Here is a 14,436-nt window from a genome sequence, read left to right as displayed (position 1 = left end):
ATATATAAACCTCTGTGATTGCTTTGTTTCACTTCATTAAAAAAAGCTAAGTAGTACATGGAGAAATAAAACAGATGAGCTGGACCCATTTTAGAATCAGTCAAACACTTCGTTTCAATGTAGACAACTTGAAAGCGTCTGGAAATTGCACTAGAAGGAACGTAGTGTAATGCATAATAAAAGTCATAAGCATGACAAACTTCAAATAAAAGCTGTGATTCACCCATTACCACACTTTAACTCCTTCAGTGTGGAGACAAGGATACAAATCCCTCCAGGTGGCCGTATCTCTCAAAACTCCTAGCAGTTTCACTGTGACTCCCAAGTATAATTAGGTGAATATACTGGAGTATTTTCCCCTGGATTTATTACTCTTTTATTAATCCGACTTTGTGTGCGTGGTTAAAACTCTACCTCTGTGTCATCCTCAGGGACCTGATTGTCGCAAAACTGGTCCTCGTATCCATCTGAGCAGTTGCAGTAGAACGAACCGAACGTGTTGACACACTCTCCTCTGTTTCCACAGTTGTCCTGGTCACACTCATTTACATCCACATCACATCTGACGGGCAAGAGACAAGTATATTACCATTCATGGGATGTGCTGAAGAGAACTTTTTTTTTGCAGTAAAACTAAAAGAACACAAAATTAAAGGTTTGACGGTATGCTAAAAAATATATGTCAATTTGCCATATTTTCTCAATTTGAAAGTGTATAAATGTATTGTAAATATGGATATGGCACATATCCATATCATATAATAAAACTCATCCCTGTCAAGCATTTACATGAAATTCCACAATCTTTGATATTTTTCCAGACTACAGTCAAAACAAGAGGTTAACTCTATGCATTTCCTATTGTCTGATTGTATAAGGTTTTAAATCAAACAGACATGTTCACATAGATTCATAGAAAGAAAAATGCCCCCCAGAAAAATTGCATGCGTAGTTCCAACCTCTGCATGAATATGTGTTCCTCTTAGGTTTTTATATCAAACACGGTGTCCTGCTGTGAATGGAAAAGAAAATACTACTTTTTGCTTTTCAATTATTTTTTTCCTTGATAGGATTTTTCAAAACGCTTTGCAAGAGTTTTTTTTTTTCTCTGACAAAAAAAAAAAAAAAAAAAAAAGCATTTCAGAGGAAGCCTTATTGTGAAACTATCCAAAGTTTTTTTTTTCTAATGATAAAAGTGCAGGGAGTCATTAAATATATAAAGTTTTACTCCTCAGCGCTTAGATCTGCTGGTCAGTGAAATCCTCTCATAAATATTTTGAATAATGAATACTTCATGGCCTAATTAAAAACAGAAAAATTCAGACTGTCTGCCAGTTGAGTCATATATAAATATTTTTATTTTTACTGCATAACTTGGCTGTTTATGTGGAATGTACAAGTCTTGCTTTTAAATTTGTTGTGAATTAATTTCATTTATTTCAAAATAAGGTTTCTGTAGGAACAACAGCTGGACAGTCCGGCCCACTCAGCAGATACTCCATGTGGAAACACTACAGTTTAGATTGGCAGTCATCTAGTCTGTGCATTGTCAAAATTATACATTCGAACTGATTCAAATATCTAAATAATCCCTCACTAATATTTAGCCAGGTATTCTTTACCGAGTTGCGGCTCAACCACACACTTTCTGTGGCCGTCAGGAAGCTTCTGGCATCATTGGAGCCACACATCTGGACACTCCTCATGACAGAATGGGTAGAGCGTCATGAAAAAGGCTTGTTTTCTGCCAGAGACCCACAGTTTGTGATCCACAGTTTTTCACCTTTTGGGACAAAGCTTGAGGTTAGCCTGCTTTATCTATTGCATGACACCTCTGTATGTGTTTGAAATCAATAACCTGAAGAAGTAAGCAATAGTGGCCATGTTTCAGCCATCTGAGCTGGTGACTTGGGGTGAAACTGAAGCACTCTGAAGTTATTCTCCTGCTTTGTTAGTCCATACAGTTTGTGCAATGATCCAAAACACATGTCAAAACTGGTTCGGGAAAAATAAAGTTCAATAATTTGTGCTTCTGGAATAAAATCCCACATCCTTAACTTAAACTCTGCTGAGGATTTGTTTACTATACAGAAAGCAGGAAACAAACCATTTTAAAAGGACTGTGGATATGAAGGCTGAAGGCTGTAAAAAGTATTAGACCGATCTGTTTGATGTAAAAACCTAAAAGGAACACATATTCATGCAGAGGTTGAAACTACGCATGCGATTTTTCTGGGGGGCATTTTCCTTTCTATGAATCTATGTGAACATGTCTGTTTGATTTAAAACCTTATACAATCAGACAATAGGAAATGCATAGAGATAACCTCTAGGGGAAATTTGCTAGGGGAAATTTATCCAAATATTACAGTGGATGATAATATTTGAGCATCCTTGCTTTAAGTTTGACCATATTCAAAATGCAGTTTTCAATTTCCATCAACGTTGTTTGCTGTGTGATTATTGCAACGTGGAAAATGAACATTTTAAATACATAAACTTCATTCCATCTTTATCAGAAGAGCTTCTCCGTCAAAGCAACCCAACTCTTCTTTTGATGAAAACTGCTCCCTAGTGGTGGCTCTGTTAAACAACCACGCAAATGCAGAGGTTATTTCAAAGACAATTACTGAGCAGTAATTAGGAAGGCAGCTACAGACTGATTACAGGCTTTTCAACCAAGAATTATCCCGAATTAAATTAGAACCACCAATTTGTCTCTCATAACAGCATGTACAACCACACTGTGGGTAGTAGGTGAATGTGTGTATGTTTCGGGGGGCGGGAGCGTAGCACATGGCATTTTATGCTTGAAAGAGAGAGTAGCTGCTGATGTTTTATTGTGCTAAATCATCACTCTGAGTGTGTGTAAACAGTTTGTAAGTGGGGCACACTATTCATTAACACATCTTCTACAGTGTACTATTAAGTCCATTGTGTGGGTGCGTGTGTGTATTTAATGCTTTTTAAAATCTTACATAAGTCCCCTGAGTCCTCTCGGACAGCCACAGAGGAATGCATTGCCAACAGCTTTGCACTCTCCACCGTTCTGGCATGGGTTTGGCATGCAGGATGTTAGTTCAACTTCACAGCGCCCCCCAGTGAATCCACTGCTGCAACTGCACATGAAGCCTGGAGGGTAAAGATTAGATTTGTTTCTTTAATACCATATTTCAACAATCATGCTGACAAAGGAGATTCATACGAAATCATTTTATTAGAACAAAGATTTTGAAGCACAAGAGAGAACGATTTACTGTAGGTATATGGTGCAAATAGATCATGTTATTTAGACTAAAACCTAAAATTATAATGATTATAACGTAAATGAATAAAAACAAATGTTTTTTCTATTAAACCATTAGTTTATTTAAACAAATTAAACTCATATTACAGAGATTCTTTAGACGCAAAGAGGTTCTTTATTATCAACCTGCAATACTGCGACTATCCCCAAAGCCTGTGCAACTTTTTCTATTGCACTTCTTCGTATTAATATGCTTACATATATAAGACTCTGAAGACCCAGATTCAGTGATCCAGTCATGAACAGTTGTGAATGTTTAACCTATCACATCTAATTTTTGCATTTAAAAAATCCTTTTTTGGTCGTTTCATTTCCTGCCAAACATAGCAACAGCAAAATCAGATGCATCTCTAGTTGGTAACATGTAAATGTTCTTTTAGTAAAAATAATTCTAACAGTTTGAGTTTGAGTTATGGTCATCTGCATGCATACAGACCTCCAAATGGCAGGCTGCTGCAGATGGCTCCATTGAGGCATGGCTGGCTGATGCATGGATCTGGGTAAAGAACACAGCCCAGCTTGACCTCACTCAGCCCGGCTATCTCGGCGTAACGGCTCCTCTTATTTTGGAGTGGCAGCTCGTTACCGTTCAGCATCAGTGACCCCAGGCAACCTTGGAAGCCGTCCTGGGCTCTCGCCGGGCCCCTCACTGAACGCTCTCCAAAGTCTGGCCCTCCTCCCAGGCTTTCCTCAAGCCCAAAGATAGGTCTCTCACCTGGCCCGTTCAGCAGCCTCACTTGTGCCCCAAAGAAAAACGAGGAATCGGGAGCGAGTGGCCAGAGACGGACTGGGGCCCGTGCCGCTCTGCGACGTTCCACGTAGCTGTCGTCCAGTGAAAGAAGGGTGTAGTTTCTGGTCAGCTCTAAAGCAACTGAATGCCACAGACCATCATTTATTGGTCTGTCTGAGATGCCCATGACCCCAAGGGTGTTGTCGCAGTCCAACTGGAACCACAGTCGACCCCCTTCAATCTGGTAACAAAACGTTTCTGTTTTACAGTTTTCATGACAAAACAGTTTAATATGCAGAAATTGAGCAGAAAAGCATCCAGGGAAGTAGAAGAACTGCATAACTGCGGTCAGTTTTTACATTTACCTTTAGCATAGTGCAAGGGTTAACGCGAGTGAACATAATGACTCCTCTTGTTTGAAGCGTTCTGACCCTGAGGCCAAGTCTCATCTCTCCACTCTGGACCCTCTCTGTCACTCTGTACTTGATGTAGCTGTTTCCAGAAAAGCTCAGAGAGGTCTGACCTACTCAGTCATACCAGGAGGAGAAACAAGTTTCAATTACAGCTCAATAAACTGTTAAGCTTTCATACATCCTTTACAGTACAGTTGAGAAAAGCTGAACAAAGTGGCCCAGGAAGCGAAAATAATAAAATCATACCTGCACACTCATCCAATCGCTCAGGCTGACACTGGCAGACAGATGGTGCTGTTGGACCAGAAAGGACACACCGCATATCGTCTGGACAGGACTGACCTTCACAAAGTTCTACAGGGGTTGGGCACGTGCCTCCTGTTTGCGAAACGGGATGGACGCATAAATAACAGAACAGAGCACTGTTACACTCTCATTTTATCAACCACCCATGCAAGACAATAAATCCTTAGAATTTATAGTGATTAAAAAAACACTACCTTCAAGTGTGCAAAACAAATTCATGCCCTGAGTATTCCCTGACTCAGTAAAAACTAATACATTCAATATAATATAATAGAATAGAATAGAATAGAATAGAATAGAATAGAATAGAATAGAATAGAATAGAATAGAATAGAATAGGACTGATGTAAGTTTATAATACCAACTTGGGAAATGTATCTGTCGCAAAAGCAGAAAACAAACCAAACACACTATACAGTAAAATATATGTGACCACAAAAAAATAAAATGTGGAAAGTATTACACTCCCCAGTCAGTTTATTAAGTATGCCAGCTCGATTGCTTTTTAATGCAAATTGAGCCTCAGACTATTACATTACAGCAACTCATTGCATGAGGACATTTCGATGGGCTGAAGATAACTTGCTAGAGTTCAAACCGAGCATCAGAGTGGGGAAGAAAATAAATTTAAGTGAGTTTGAAAGTGAAATGTTTGTTTGCGCCTGTGGGATTGGCTTGAGTATTAGAGAAATTGCTGACCTAATAAGATTTTCACACACAACCATTCGTCACTTTTTCAGAAAATGGTCTGAAAACATAAAAAAAACAACAAAAAAAACTCTCCAGATAGCAGCACGCATGTGAAGGAAAAAGTATTGTTGGTGTTAGAAGTCAGAGAATTGCAGGTGGTTTCAGAGGATAGAAAGAAAAAAAGACACGCATGGACAAAATAGTTGATACCTATCTGTTAATTACTTAAAAGTCCACAATGGTTACTGCAATAACTATAACTATAAGTAATAATGAATAAAAAAAAATACTGAAAATGCATCAGTGAAAATCATACATTGCTTTTGAAATGTGGTTCAACATTACATTTTTTTTTTAACTAAACATGCCTGGAAAAAAATGATGGTCCTGCTAAAAAAATGAAAAATAATTTGACCACAGGTACATGTTGTCTATGATAGGTGTCTTCGAGTCTGTAATTAGTCAGTCTGCTTTTTTAAATGTTTAAAAATGATCACCGTTCTGTTTGGTGACATGTTGTGTACCACACTAAACATGCAACACAGGAAGCCAAGGAGAGAGTTGCCCAAAATTAAAACAGGACATTAAAAATAAAATTAGAGGGTTGGTTTGGTTAACTCCAAGCAGTGTGATGTCCCTGTGACTACAGCTGCAGATATTATTTGTAGGTTTAAGGTCTGCAGGACTGTAGCCAACTTCCTTGGCAGTGACCAGAGGAAGAAAATTAATGACAGATTGAAGGGAAGGATAAAATGAAAGAACAATCCCAGAACAACCTCTGAAGAAGGTTGTGCAAGGCACATCAAATCTATATTCTTACACACAAAAATGTTGCATATCAAGAAAATAAAACTGTCTGAAACATGGAGGAGGCTCAGTTATGTTCTGGGTCTGTTTCGTTGGTTTGTTTTTTTTTTAAAAGATTCTGTTGAACCACAATTTGGAAGCAATGTCTGAAGGTCACAATTTCCTGTACGCTTTTATGTATCGTTACTTTTGTCTGTAATAATACACCTGTGTGTATTATTACATAAAATTACTTTTTTTAATTTTTACAAATTGTTGAAGGGTACTAATGACTTTGTCTAAGTGTGCAGTGTAAGTAACCAAAAAAAAAAAGAGTATACAGAATATCATCTCTGAATGCACATTAAGTCAAACCTCAAAGCAGATGAGCTACTATAGCAAAAGACAGGAAAACATCAGTTAGCATTTCTGGCAGCTAACTACAGGAAACTTAGGCAACAATTCACACAGGTTCACCAAAACCAGACCATCACAGAGTGAGAGCCATTGGATCACTTAATACTGATGAAGGTTAATGTCATCCCGAGAAGATAGCCACAATATGGAGAAAACACGGTAGTGGAGATGTAATGATGTGGGATGTTTTTTTGTTTCTTGTTCTTGGCAAACTGTGAGTCATGTGACAAAGTTCATATTGCTTTTTTAATGTGGCAATGCATTTACTGTAATCCAATAAGCAGATCCATATAGAGCACCTTATGAATGTGGTGAAATGTAAAATTTGCATAGGGGATTTTTTTGGAGGTGACAAATCTACAGCAACAGCATTATGATATTACATTAATATGGACCAAAATCTCCAAAGAGTGTTTCAGGCAATTTTTTCATTTTATTCCATAAAGAATTAAGGCAATTTTAAAGGAAAATGGGAGTCCAACCTGGTACTTGGAAGGTGTCCCTAATAAAGTGGCCAGTCAGTGTACATTTGCATCATCACAAAAATACCTTAAGGAAGTTAAATTAGAAGTGTTGACCATTTGTAAGAATAACATTTTTGAAAAAAAGTGAAATGCTCACCTGAGCAAGTGCAGCTCTCTGTGCGTCCAAACCTGGGCAGCACCAAGGTGATCCTTTCTGTGTCGTAGGTAACAGGCAACCCCCCCTCCATCACCAGCGTGTTTTTACACTCCATGTCTCCACAATCCAGCTTCCCAGAACAGGTGCCGCTAATTAAAACAGCTCCAGCAAGGGCACCTCGCATCTCACCACGTGCTGCTGCTTCCTCCAGCTTTGCTGCCAACTCCAGCTGGGAGTAAAACCCCTCCATCCGTCCAGTGCCTAACGTCTCCGGTCTCTCCACTGCCAGAACCAAATCGATATTAGATGTCCCTGTAACTGGCTGCACACCAAGTATGTGAAGAGGATCCTGCTGCCCTGGTAACCATTTCCAGCCGGATATAGCTCGTAAAGTTACTTTAATCTGATTCAGGTACCGTCCAAGCAATTCCTCCCATGAGACGGAGCTGAAGCGCAAGGTCAGGGCGCTACGCAGCAAAACATCAGTCACCTGTTCAACCTGGACTGACACATCAGCTATGACAGCAAATCGTCCGTCACTGATTGTTGCGTTCATCTGGTATCTGAAAGAAGACAAGAACATGTAATGCATTTTCACTCAGGAAGTTTTTTCCGGAGCAAACTTTTGGCTGTATGAATTTTAAGTTTGTGTAATTTGCATGTACCTCCCAGGTTCCAAGCCTGGCAGAGCAACAACACTCCCATCTTGTCTGTTGATCTTAAACATGCTCTTTGGATGAGGCTTGTGGGTAAAAGACAGGACGTCATTGGGGTCACGGTCTGTGGCATAGATTCGGCCGATCGGACCACCCGGAAAAGTATCCGTTGACATGACGATGTAGATTTCCAGAGGGGAGACAATGGGCTTGTACTGACTGTTACCAATGACTCTCAGAAAAGCCCAGGAAGAAGAAGTAAGACTCGGTTTACCCGAGTCACTTGCCTATGGCATCAAAAGAGGACATTAGACGATGAATAAATTAACAAACTATACACAGACATGTATAGAAACTACTTAAGGTAGAACATTGTTAGGTTTCTAATGTTAGAGGTAGCTGGTAATGTTATCATATTAACCAGATTACCCACCGAAACCTGATTCAGTCTACAAATGAAATCACATATTTACATACAATGTATAAGAAGCATGCAAGCATTTAGTTTCAACCATTTCATTAACAGAACATTCTAAGATTACTTTTAAAGGGTTCTAAGTTATTCTGGGATATCCAGGTAATTTGCTTTCAAAAACCTCCACAAAACAGTGAGCGACAAACAGCACATCCAGCCATTACCTGAATTTCAAGTATGAATTCTCTGGGTGCTTCAGGACCGAACACACGGTTGGACTTTAGAGATCCAGTCTGGTCCAAACGGAAGAAACTACCTTCATTTCCTGCCACTATGCGAAACACAAAGGGGGCACCGTTTCTAGGGGAGTCTTTATCACTGACTGACAATGTTAGCAGGTTGGTGCCAGCAGCCTGGTTGAGCTGAAAGTACAGTGATGAGTTTGAATGTCAAAACATAAAAGACCTACACAGAGGACATACACACACACACACACACACACACACACACACACGCACACGCATACACACGCACACACACACGCACACGCACACGCACACACACACACACACACACACACACGCAGGATTACCTGTATAATGGCTGTGGAGTTGGGAGGAGTAAATACCGGAGGGTTGTCGTTAACATCAGAGATATCGATATTAACGGCGACAGTGGAGGACATGGCAGGAGAGCCGCTATCAAATGCTTGTACAGATAAAGTGTACCTGGATACCTAGAGGATAAACATGAAGATAACAGACTTCACTAGATGAGTATTTTTGCAATCCCTTGCTTACTAATCTAAAAATTCTAATGGATTGCATACAAAATACAGTGAACTTTATATTCATTGACAACCATGAAAGGGATGTGTAAAAAGCCTTGAAGTAATTTAAAGTTTTACTCTCACTAAAAGCATCACAATAACCCAACCATTTAGTTTATTACAATTGTGACTAAGGATGTTGCTGCGTATTAAGAAAAACCCTTACTAGTTCTCTGTCAAGTCTCTTATTAACTTTAAGCAGCCCAGTCACAGGATCAATCCAGAAGTGATTGGTCCGATCACCTTTCAGAATTGAATAGGTGATTCGTCCATTCACTTGGCTGTCCAGATCTTCTGCCAACACCTTCACAACATGTTGGTAAAGATAGAGATTAGTAAAAAGGGAGACAAGTGAGTGCCAAAAACAAATGAGGACTAAGAATTACCCTTGTAACGGTCTGTCCTATAGATGCATCCTCACTGATCAGAACATTATAGATATCCTGATCGAACATTGGAGCATTGTCGTTGACATCCATGAGTTCGATGACAACCATCGTAGCAGTGCTAAGAGGAGGGTTCCCATTGTCCCAAGCCTCAACAGTGATGTAGTAGTCCTTGCATACCTCAAAGTCCAAGTCATCAGCCACTGTAATTGAGCCTAAAAATATGCAAATTGTTAATTAAACAAAAAACGTTAAAACAAGACTTTATGTAATCTAACAATGAAGTGTTTATTAAAATAGGATTCTACTCATTCAAATATTTTAACATATTGCACAACAAGCCACATCTGCTCACCCAGTTTTCCGTTTATGTTGAACTTTCCCAGCTCGTTGCCCGATCTGATGCTGTAGGTGATCTCCGCATTGGGTCCGATGTCGGCACTTGTCGCCAATATTCGCAGAACCTCGGTTCCCATGGCGACATCCTCAGGGACAGTAACGGCATAATCTCTCCTCTGGAAAACTGGAGCATTGTCATTCACATCCAAGACCAAGATAGTCAAATCAACCTGAGTGACAAAGAGAAAAATTGGGAAACTTAATATGCTCCAGTTAAAATCAAAACACCAGTTTGCTTTTTGTGCCAGGCTTCAATCTATTTGATCGTGTTTATTCAAGCCTTTTGTCTCATTGTGATTTTAGTGATATCACTTAAACCATTTTAATCATTAAACATTTGAAACATAAAAAAAAATACAAGTTGTGAGATCTCACAATAACATAGCTGTGACTTGCTGGGACACTGTTGATGTGTAAGTTATAATTTTAGTTTGTGTACCGGACCCATTATAGAAATCCAAGAGGACCTTAGAAAGACCAATCCACTTAGTGGAAGAGCAACTCTGTTCCAGTTTCCGCGCTTTCCCTCTGACATTGTTAACGTCACCTTCCCCATCTTTTCTGTCGCGGCCACTGAAAACTGTAATGATATTTTATCTTAATTAAAATCTACCCTGTTATTAAACTAATCTTTCTAGTAAACAAAATGGCTTCACTCGCTGGCATATGCAAGCATTAATTTTTTCACGCATATGAACAGAGATACAGAATCACATCCCAACACAGTGCTGCTCACATTCTAACATCTCTGGCGCAACTAATCTACGCTGGAGACAGATATGGTGTTGATCATTCAGATAATTTTGATAAGATCGTACAGTCAGACATGACAGCCACAAAATTATTAATTTATTAATTAAATAATATTATCTTTAATATATTTAATTAAAAATAATTAAACTAATTAAGCTTTTGAATGAATGTTTTTCCCTCACAACAACCATCTATTTATTAAAATAATTTATTATGTACATAATAAACTATTTTATAACAGAGTTATACCAAAATAAAATTATTTTATGTAACGGTACTTTGTTTAAGACCAGATGTCACCTATTTTGCGTCATATGTACCATTTGTAACTCTTGGGTTGAATTTACAGAATAAATTGTGAAGCGGAGACAGGTTATTTATTTACTACTATATGATAATGAAGTAACGAGGAAGCCCAAAATCACTTGCATGTTATTTGCTTTTAATATTTAAATTGTTCCTATCACAAACTGATAATCAGCTGAACGGACATGCGGTACATTAAGCTTTTTTGATTGAAATAGCTGGTCTATCAGTTAGCTGTTTTTCCAAGCAGTTTGCTTTTTGTGCCAGGCTTCAATCTATTTGATCGTGTTTATTCAAGCCTTTTGTCTCATCGTGATATTAGAAGAAAAGTGTATTTAAAAAAAAAAAAACAATAAACAATTGATTCATGATGTTACAACTTCATACTCTAATTTAACCACTAAGTAACTTGTTACTAACCTGTGAGGACAGCGCCCCCTGTTGCCCAACCCGATCGGTAGCCTGAACACGAATGCGATACGAGTCTCGGCTCTCTCTGTCCAGGAATTTCTCCAGGATCACTATTCCAGTAACCGGATCGATGGAAAATATCCCATCGAATGAATCCACCAGAGAATATACAACTGTACGGTTCAGACCTGGATGGTACAAACAGTCGGTTACAGCGCATTGCAAAAGTATTTATACACCATGAACAGATTTAGTCTTAGTATAACCACTGGATGGTCCAAAATCAGTTAGTGCATAATTGTGAAATGGAAGGATAATTATACGAATTATACTCGTACATGCTTTGAAAATTTTACAAATCAATAAAATGTAGGAACCATTAAGCATTTTTTGCCAACACTTTGAAGTAAGACATTTGCTGCAATAACTGCAGAATATCATTTTGCATTTCTTATTTTTTGCAAGGCTAGAGACTGAAATTGGTCCATCTACTTTGCAAAATAGTTCAATTTTAGTTTGAAATGACACATTCTCAGTTGAATCTTCATAGCACATTTCTGCCACTATCATTTTTATGAGAGAGGTGCATACATGGTTCTGTGAAGGGTTAGTGTTCCTCCCAGACACGGAATTTTGCATTTAGGCTAAAATTGAATGGTTGACCACAGGAGAATTCTGTCATGTATGTGGATCCCCAAATGACTCGGAGCAAACCAAGAATTATTACTTACAGGATTCTGTCAATAATAGTGCAGCTCTTGCAACTGTTTTGCTGCCACAGGCTATTTGTTGTCTTGTAACAGATCCTCCTCCTACTTGAGCTGTGGATTTCTGCAGCTCCTCCAGTGCTAGCAAAATTTCTCTGCTTCATTAATGCTTCCCTTGCCCAGCCTGACAGTTTAGTTAAATCATATATATCCTGGTAGGTTTACAGTCGTGCAATTTTTTTTTTTTTTTCCATTTTCAGATGATAAAACAAACAGGGATCTGTGAGATGTTTATGGGTCAGAATCAGGATATTGTTTTCTAACCCTGCTTTTAACTTCTGCTTGCCTTTATGCCGGACCTGGTTGATGTTTTTCTTGCCCTTACTGATTCAGTTTGTTCACTAGAATTTTCTTACATACCTGAGAGGCCTTGAAAAAACTGCTGTTTTTAGACTGAGGTTAAATAACACTTAGTTTAACCCTGTTTACTGATTTCTGAAAGAATTTACTTATGGTTATCAAAGTACAGCTTTTCACATTTTAACTTGTGAGAATTCTTGCTTTAACTATATATTCTTCATACTATCTCAATAATGCATTACTTTGTGCCTGTCTATAACTTAACGTCCAAAAAATACATTCAACTTTGAGGTTATAATGTGACGAAATGGATAAGTCTTTATGGCACAGTACTGACAACCATTGTCAGTACTGTGCCATTGTCAGTCTCATCACTTCACGTTAGAAGTGATGAGACTTCTAACAAACAGTCTCATCACGAGCACTCTGTGGATTTATTCCGCATTTATTATATGACTGAAGCAAAACTTCTTGTTGGTTTACCTTCATCAGGGTCACTGGCTTGCAGGCGGGTAAGCAAAGCCTTGGGGGAGGCATTCTCATACACACTTGCCAGGTAATGAGTTGTCGAAAAAGAGGGAGCATTGTCATTCACGTCCAACACTTTTAGAGAAATGTCAGATCGGCAGAACAGCCCTCCCCCGTCAGTAGCCTGAGCAATGAGTTTGTAGGAGGGTGTTGTTTCTCTGTCTATTATGGTGGCGGTTCGCAATTCACCTTGAAACATGAAAGAAATATGTCAGAGCTTTAGCTACTTAGCTTTGGGAGTATTTGTTGCTTTTGCCATGAAAATAGGAAATGATAAGAAAACAGAATGTACCAGTGTTGGCATCCATATAGAAATCTTCTACTCCAATGCCAAATAGTGAATACTGGATCTCAGCACTGGAACCTGAGTCAGCATCTGTTGCACCAACCGTCAGAATGCCCTTGTTAATGGGAATGTCCTCAGGAAAAGAGGCCCCGTACACCGCCTAGGACAGTATAAAAAAATAGATATGAGAACAGATGACCACATGTGAAACAACATAGGTGTCTCTAATAATAATTAAAAAATAAAATAAAAAAAAACATGTGACTGTTTCTGCTTTGTCTCCATTATCCCTGCTGTTAGATCAAGGTCAACACAGTTAAACACCCTTCCCTGGCCCAGCATCCATTCCAGCCAATAATTGCCTCTGGAAAAGAACTAAGTGTCCTCATACACAGGCAAACATTTATGTACTGTATAGTGTGTAACACGTCTCCCTTTTTCTTTTCACTTAGCAATCCTTTGCGATATCTCAAAGTTGATTAGCTGATCATCTCATCAACAGATAATAGAACAGCCACTACCTTCAAAATTGATTAGGCGATAGTGTCATTCTCTCTAATGGGATTACAATATTGTCTGTCACATACGCTGCAGTAGAAATATTAACTAGTCGTCATGTATCACATATTAATTTAGGGTTTTTAATGATAGATTTGGTGTTTTTGTATGGTGGAGCAATTCTGCAACTGAAATGTTTCAAAACAAGAATCAAGTGTGACATCTAATGTTGTCTTTCATGAGACAGCAACATTGGTTTGAGGTAAAGTTCTTCACCTTTACCCCAAGCTAAAAGCATATTACAGCTGATTTTAATAAGAATAAACCAGGATAATATTATTTTATGGAAGGTTGACTTCAGCTGTATTAGAAGATTGTTAACCTCAGACCACAGCTGCATAACTCTTCAAACAGGCGCTCTGAAATAAAACTTACATTAACCAAGTAAAAGATAATAAATAATGCATGGTAAAAGTTTTGGCAACCAAATAGACATAAATGCAGTCATGGATGATGCCATGAATGATATTCTCCTTCTAATAAAATGACTACATTTGCAAGAAAAAAAAAAGCACATAAATTTGATTAATATGTATAAACAGCAAGCTCGTAAGACAAAATCTGACCTTAAA

At 38.5% G+C, this 14,436-nt stretch overlaps 1 protein-coding gene across 6 annotated transcripts in view; it reads right to left on the bottom strand.

Annotated features, from left to right (window-relative positions):
• fat3b (FAT atypical cadherin 3b) overlaps window positions 1-14,436 on the bottom strand; it is an 80,864-nt gene that overhangs the window by 17,420 nt on the left and 49,008 nt on the right. For all 6 annotated transcript variants that reach the window (XM_008427208.2, XM_008427210.2, XM_008427209.2 and 3 more), the window contains 15 exons: window positions 13,313-13,466; window positions 12,976-13,209; window positions 11,435-11,613; window positions 9,912-10,125; window positions 9,557-9,771; window positions 9,337-9,474; window positions 8,934-9,077; window positions 8,566-8,763; window positions 7,936-8,213; window positions 7,271-7,833; window positions 4,697-4,828; window positions 4,403-4,560; window positions 3,744-4,278; window positions 2,979-3,132; window positions 415-562 (listed from right to left, as the gene is read on the bottom strand). In XM_008427208.2, the coding sequence (XP_008425430.1) occupies window positions 415-562; window positions 2,979-3,132; window positions 3,744-4,278; window positions 4,403-4,560; window positions 4,697-4,828; window positions 7,271-7,833; window positions 7,936-8,213; window positions 8,566-8,763; window positions 8,934-9,077; window positions 9,337-9,474; window positions 9,557-9,771; window positions 9,912-10,125; window positions 11,435-11,613; window positions 12,976-13,209; window positions 13,313-13,466 (3,444 nt within the window). The remainder of the gene's footprint in view (window positions 1-414; window positions 563-2,978; window positions 3,133-3,743; window positions 4,279-4,402; window positions 4,561-4,696; window positions 4,829-7,270; window positions 7,834-7,935; window positions 8,214-8,565; window positions 8,764-8,933; window positions 9,078-9,336; window positions 9,475-9,556; window positions 9,772-9,911; window positions 10,126-11,434; window positions 11,614-12,975; window positions 13,210-13,312; window positions 13,467-14,436) is intronic.

The sequence above is a fragment of the Poecilia reticulata genome, linkage group LG14 (assembly GCF_000633615.1).
Source record: "Poecilia reticulata strain Guanapo linkage group LG14, Guppy_female_1.0+MT, whole genome shotgun sequence".
Taxonomy (NCBI): domain Eukaryota; kingdom Metazoa; phylum Chordata; class Actinopteri; order Cyprinodontiformes; family Poeciliidae; genus Poecilia; species Poecilia reticulata.
This window is presented reverse-complemented; position numbering and strand designations above follow the sequence as displayed.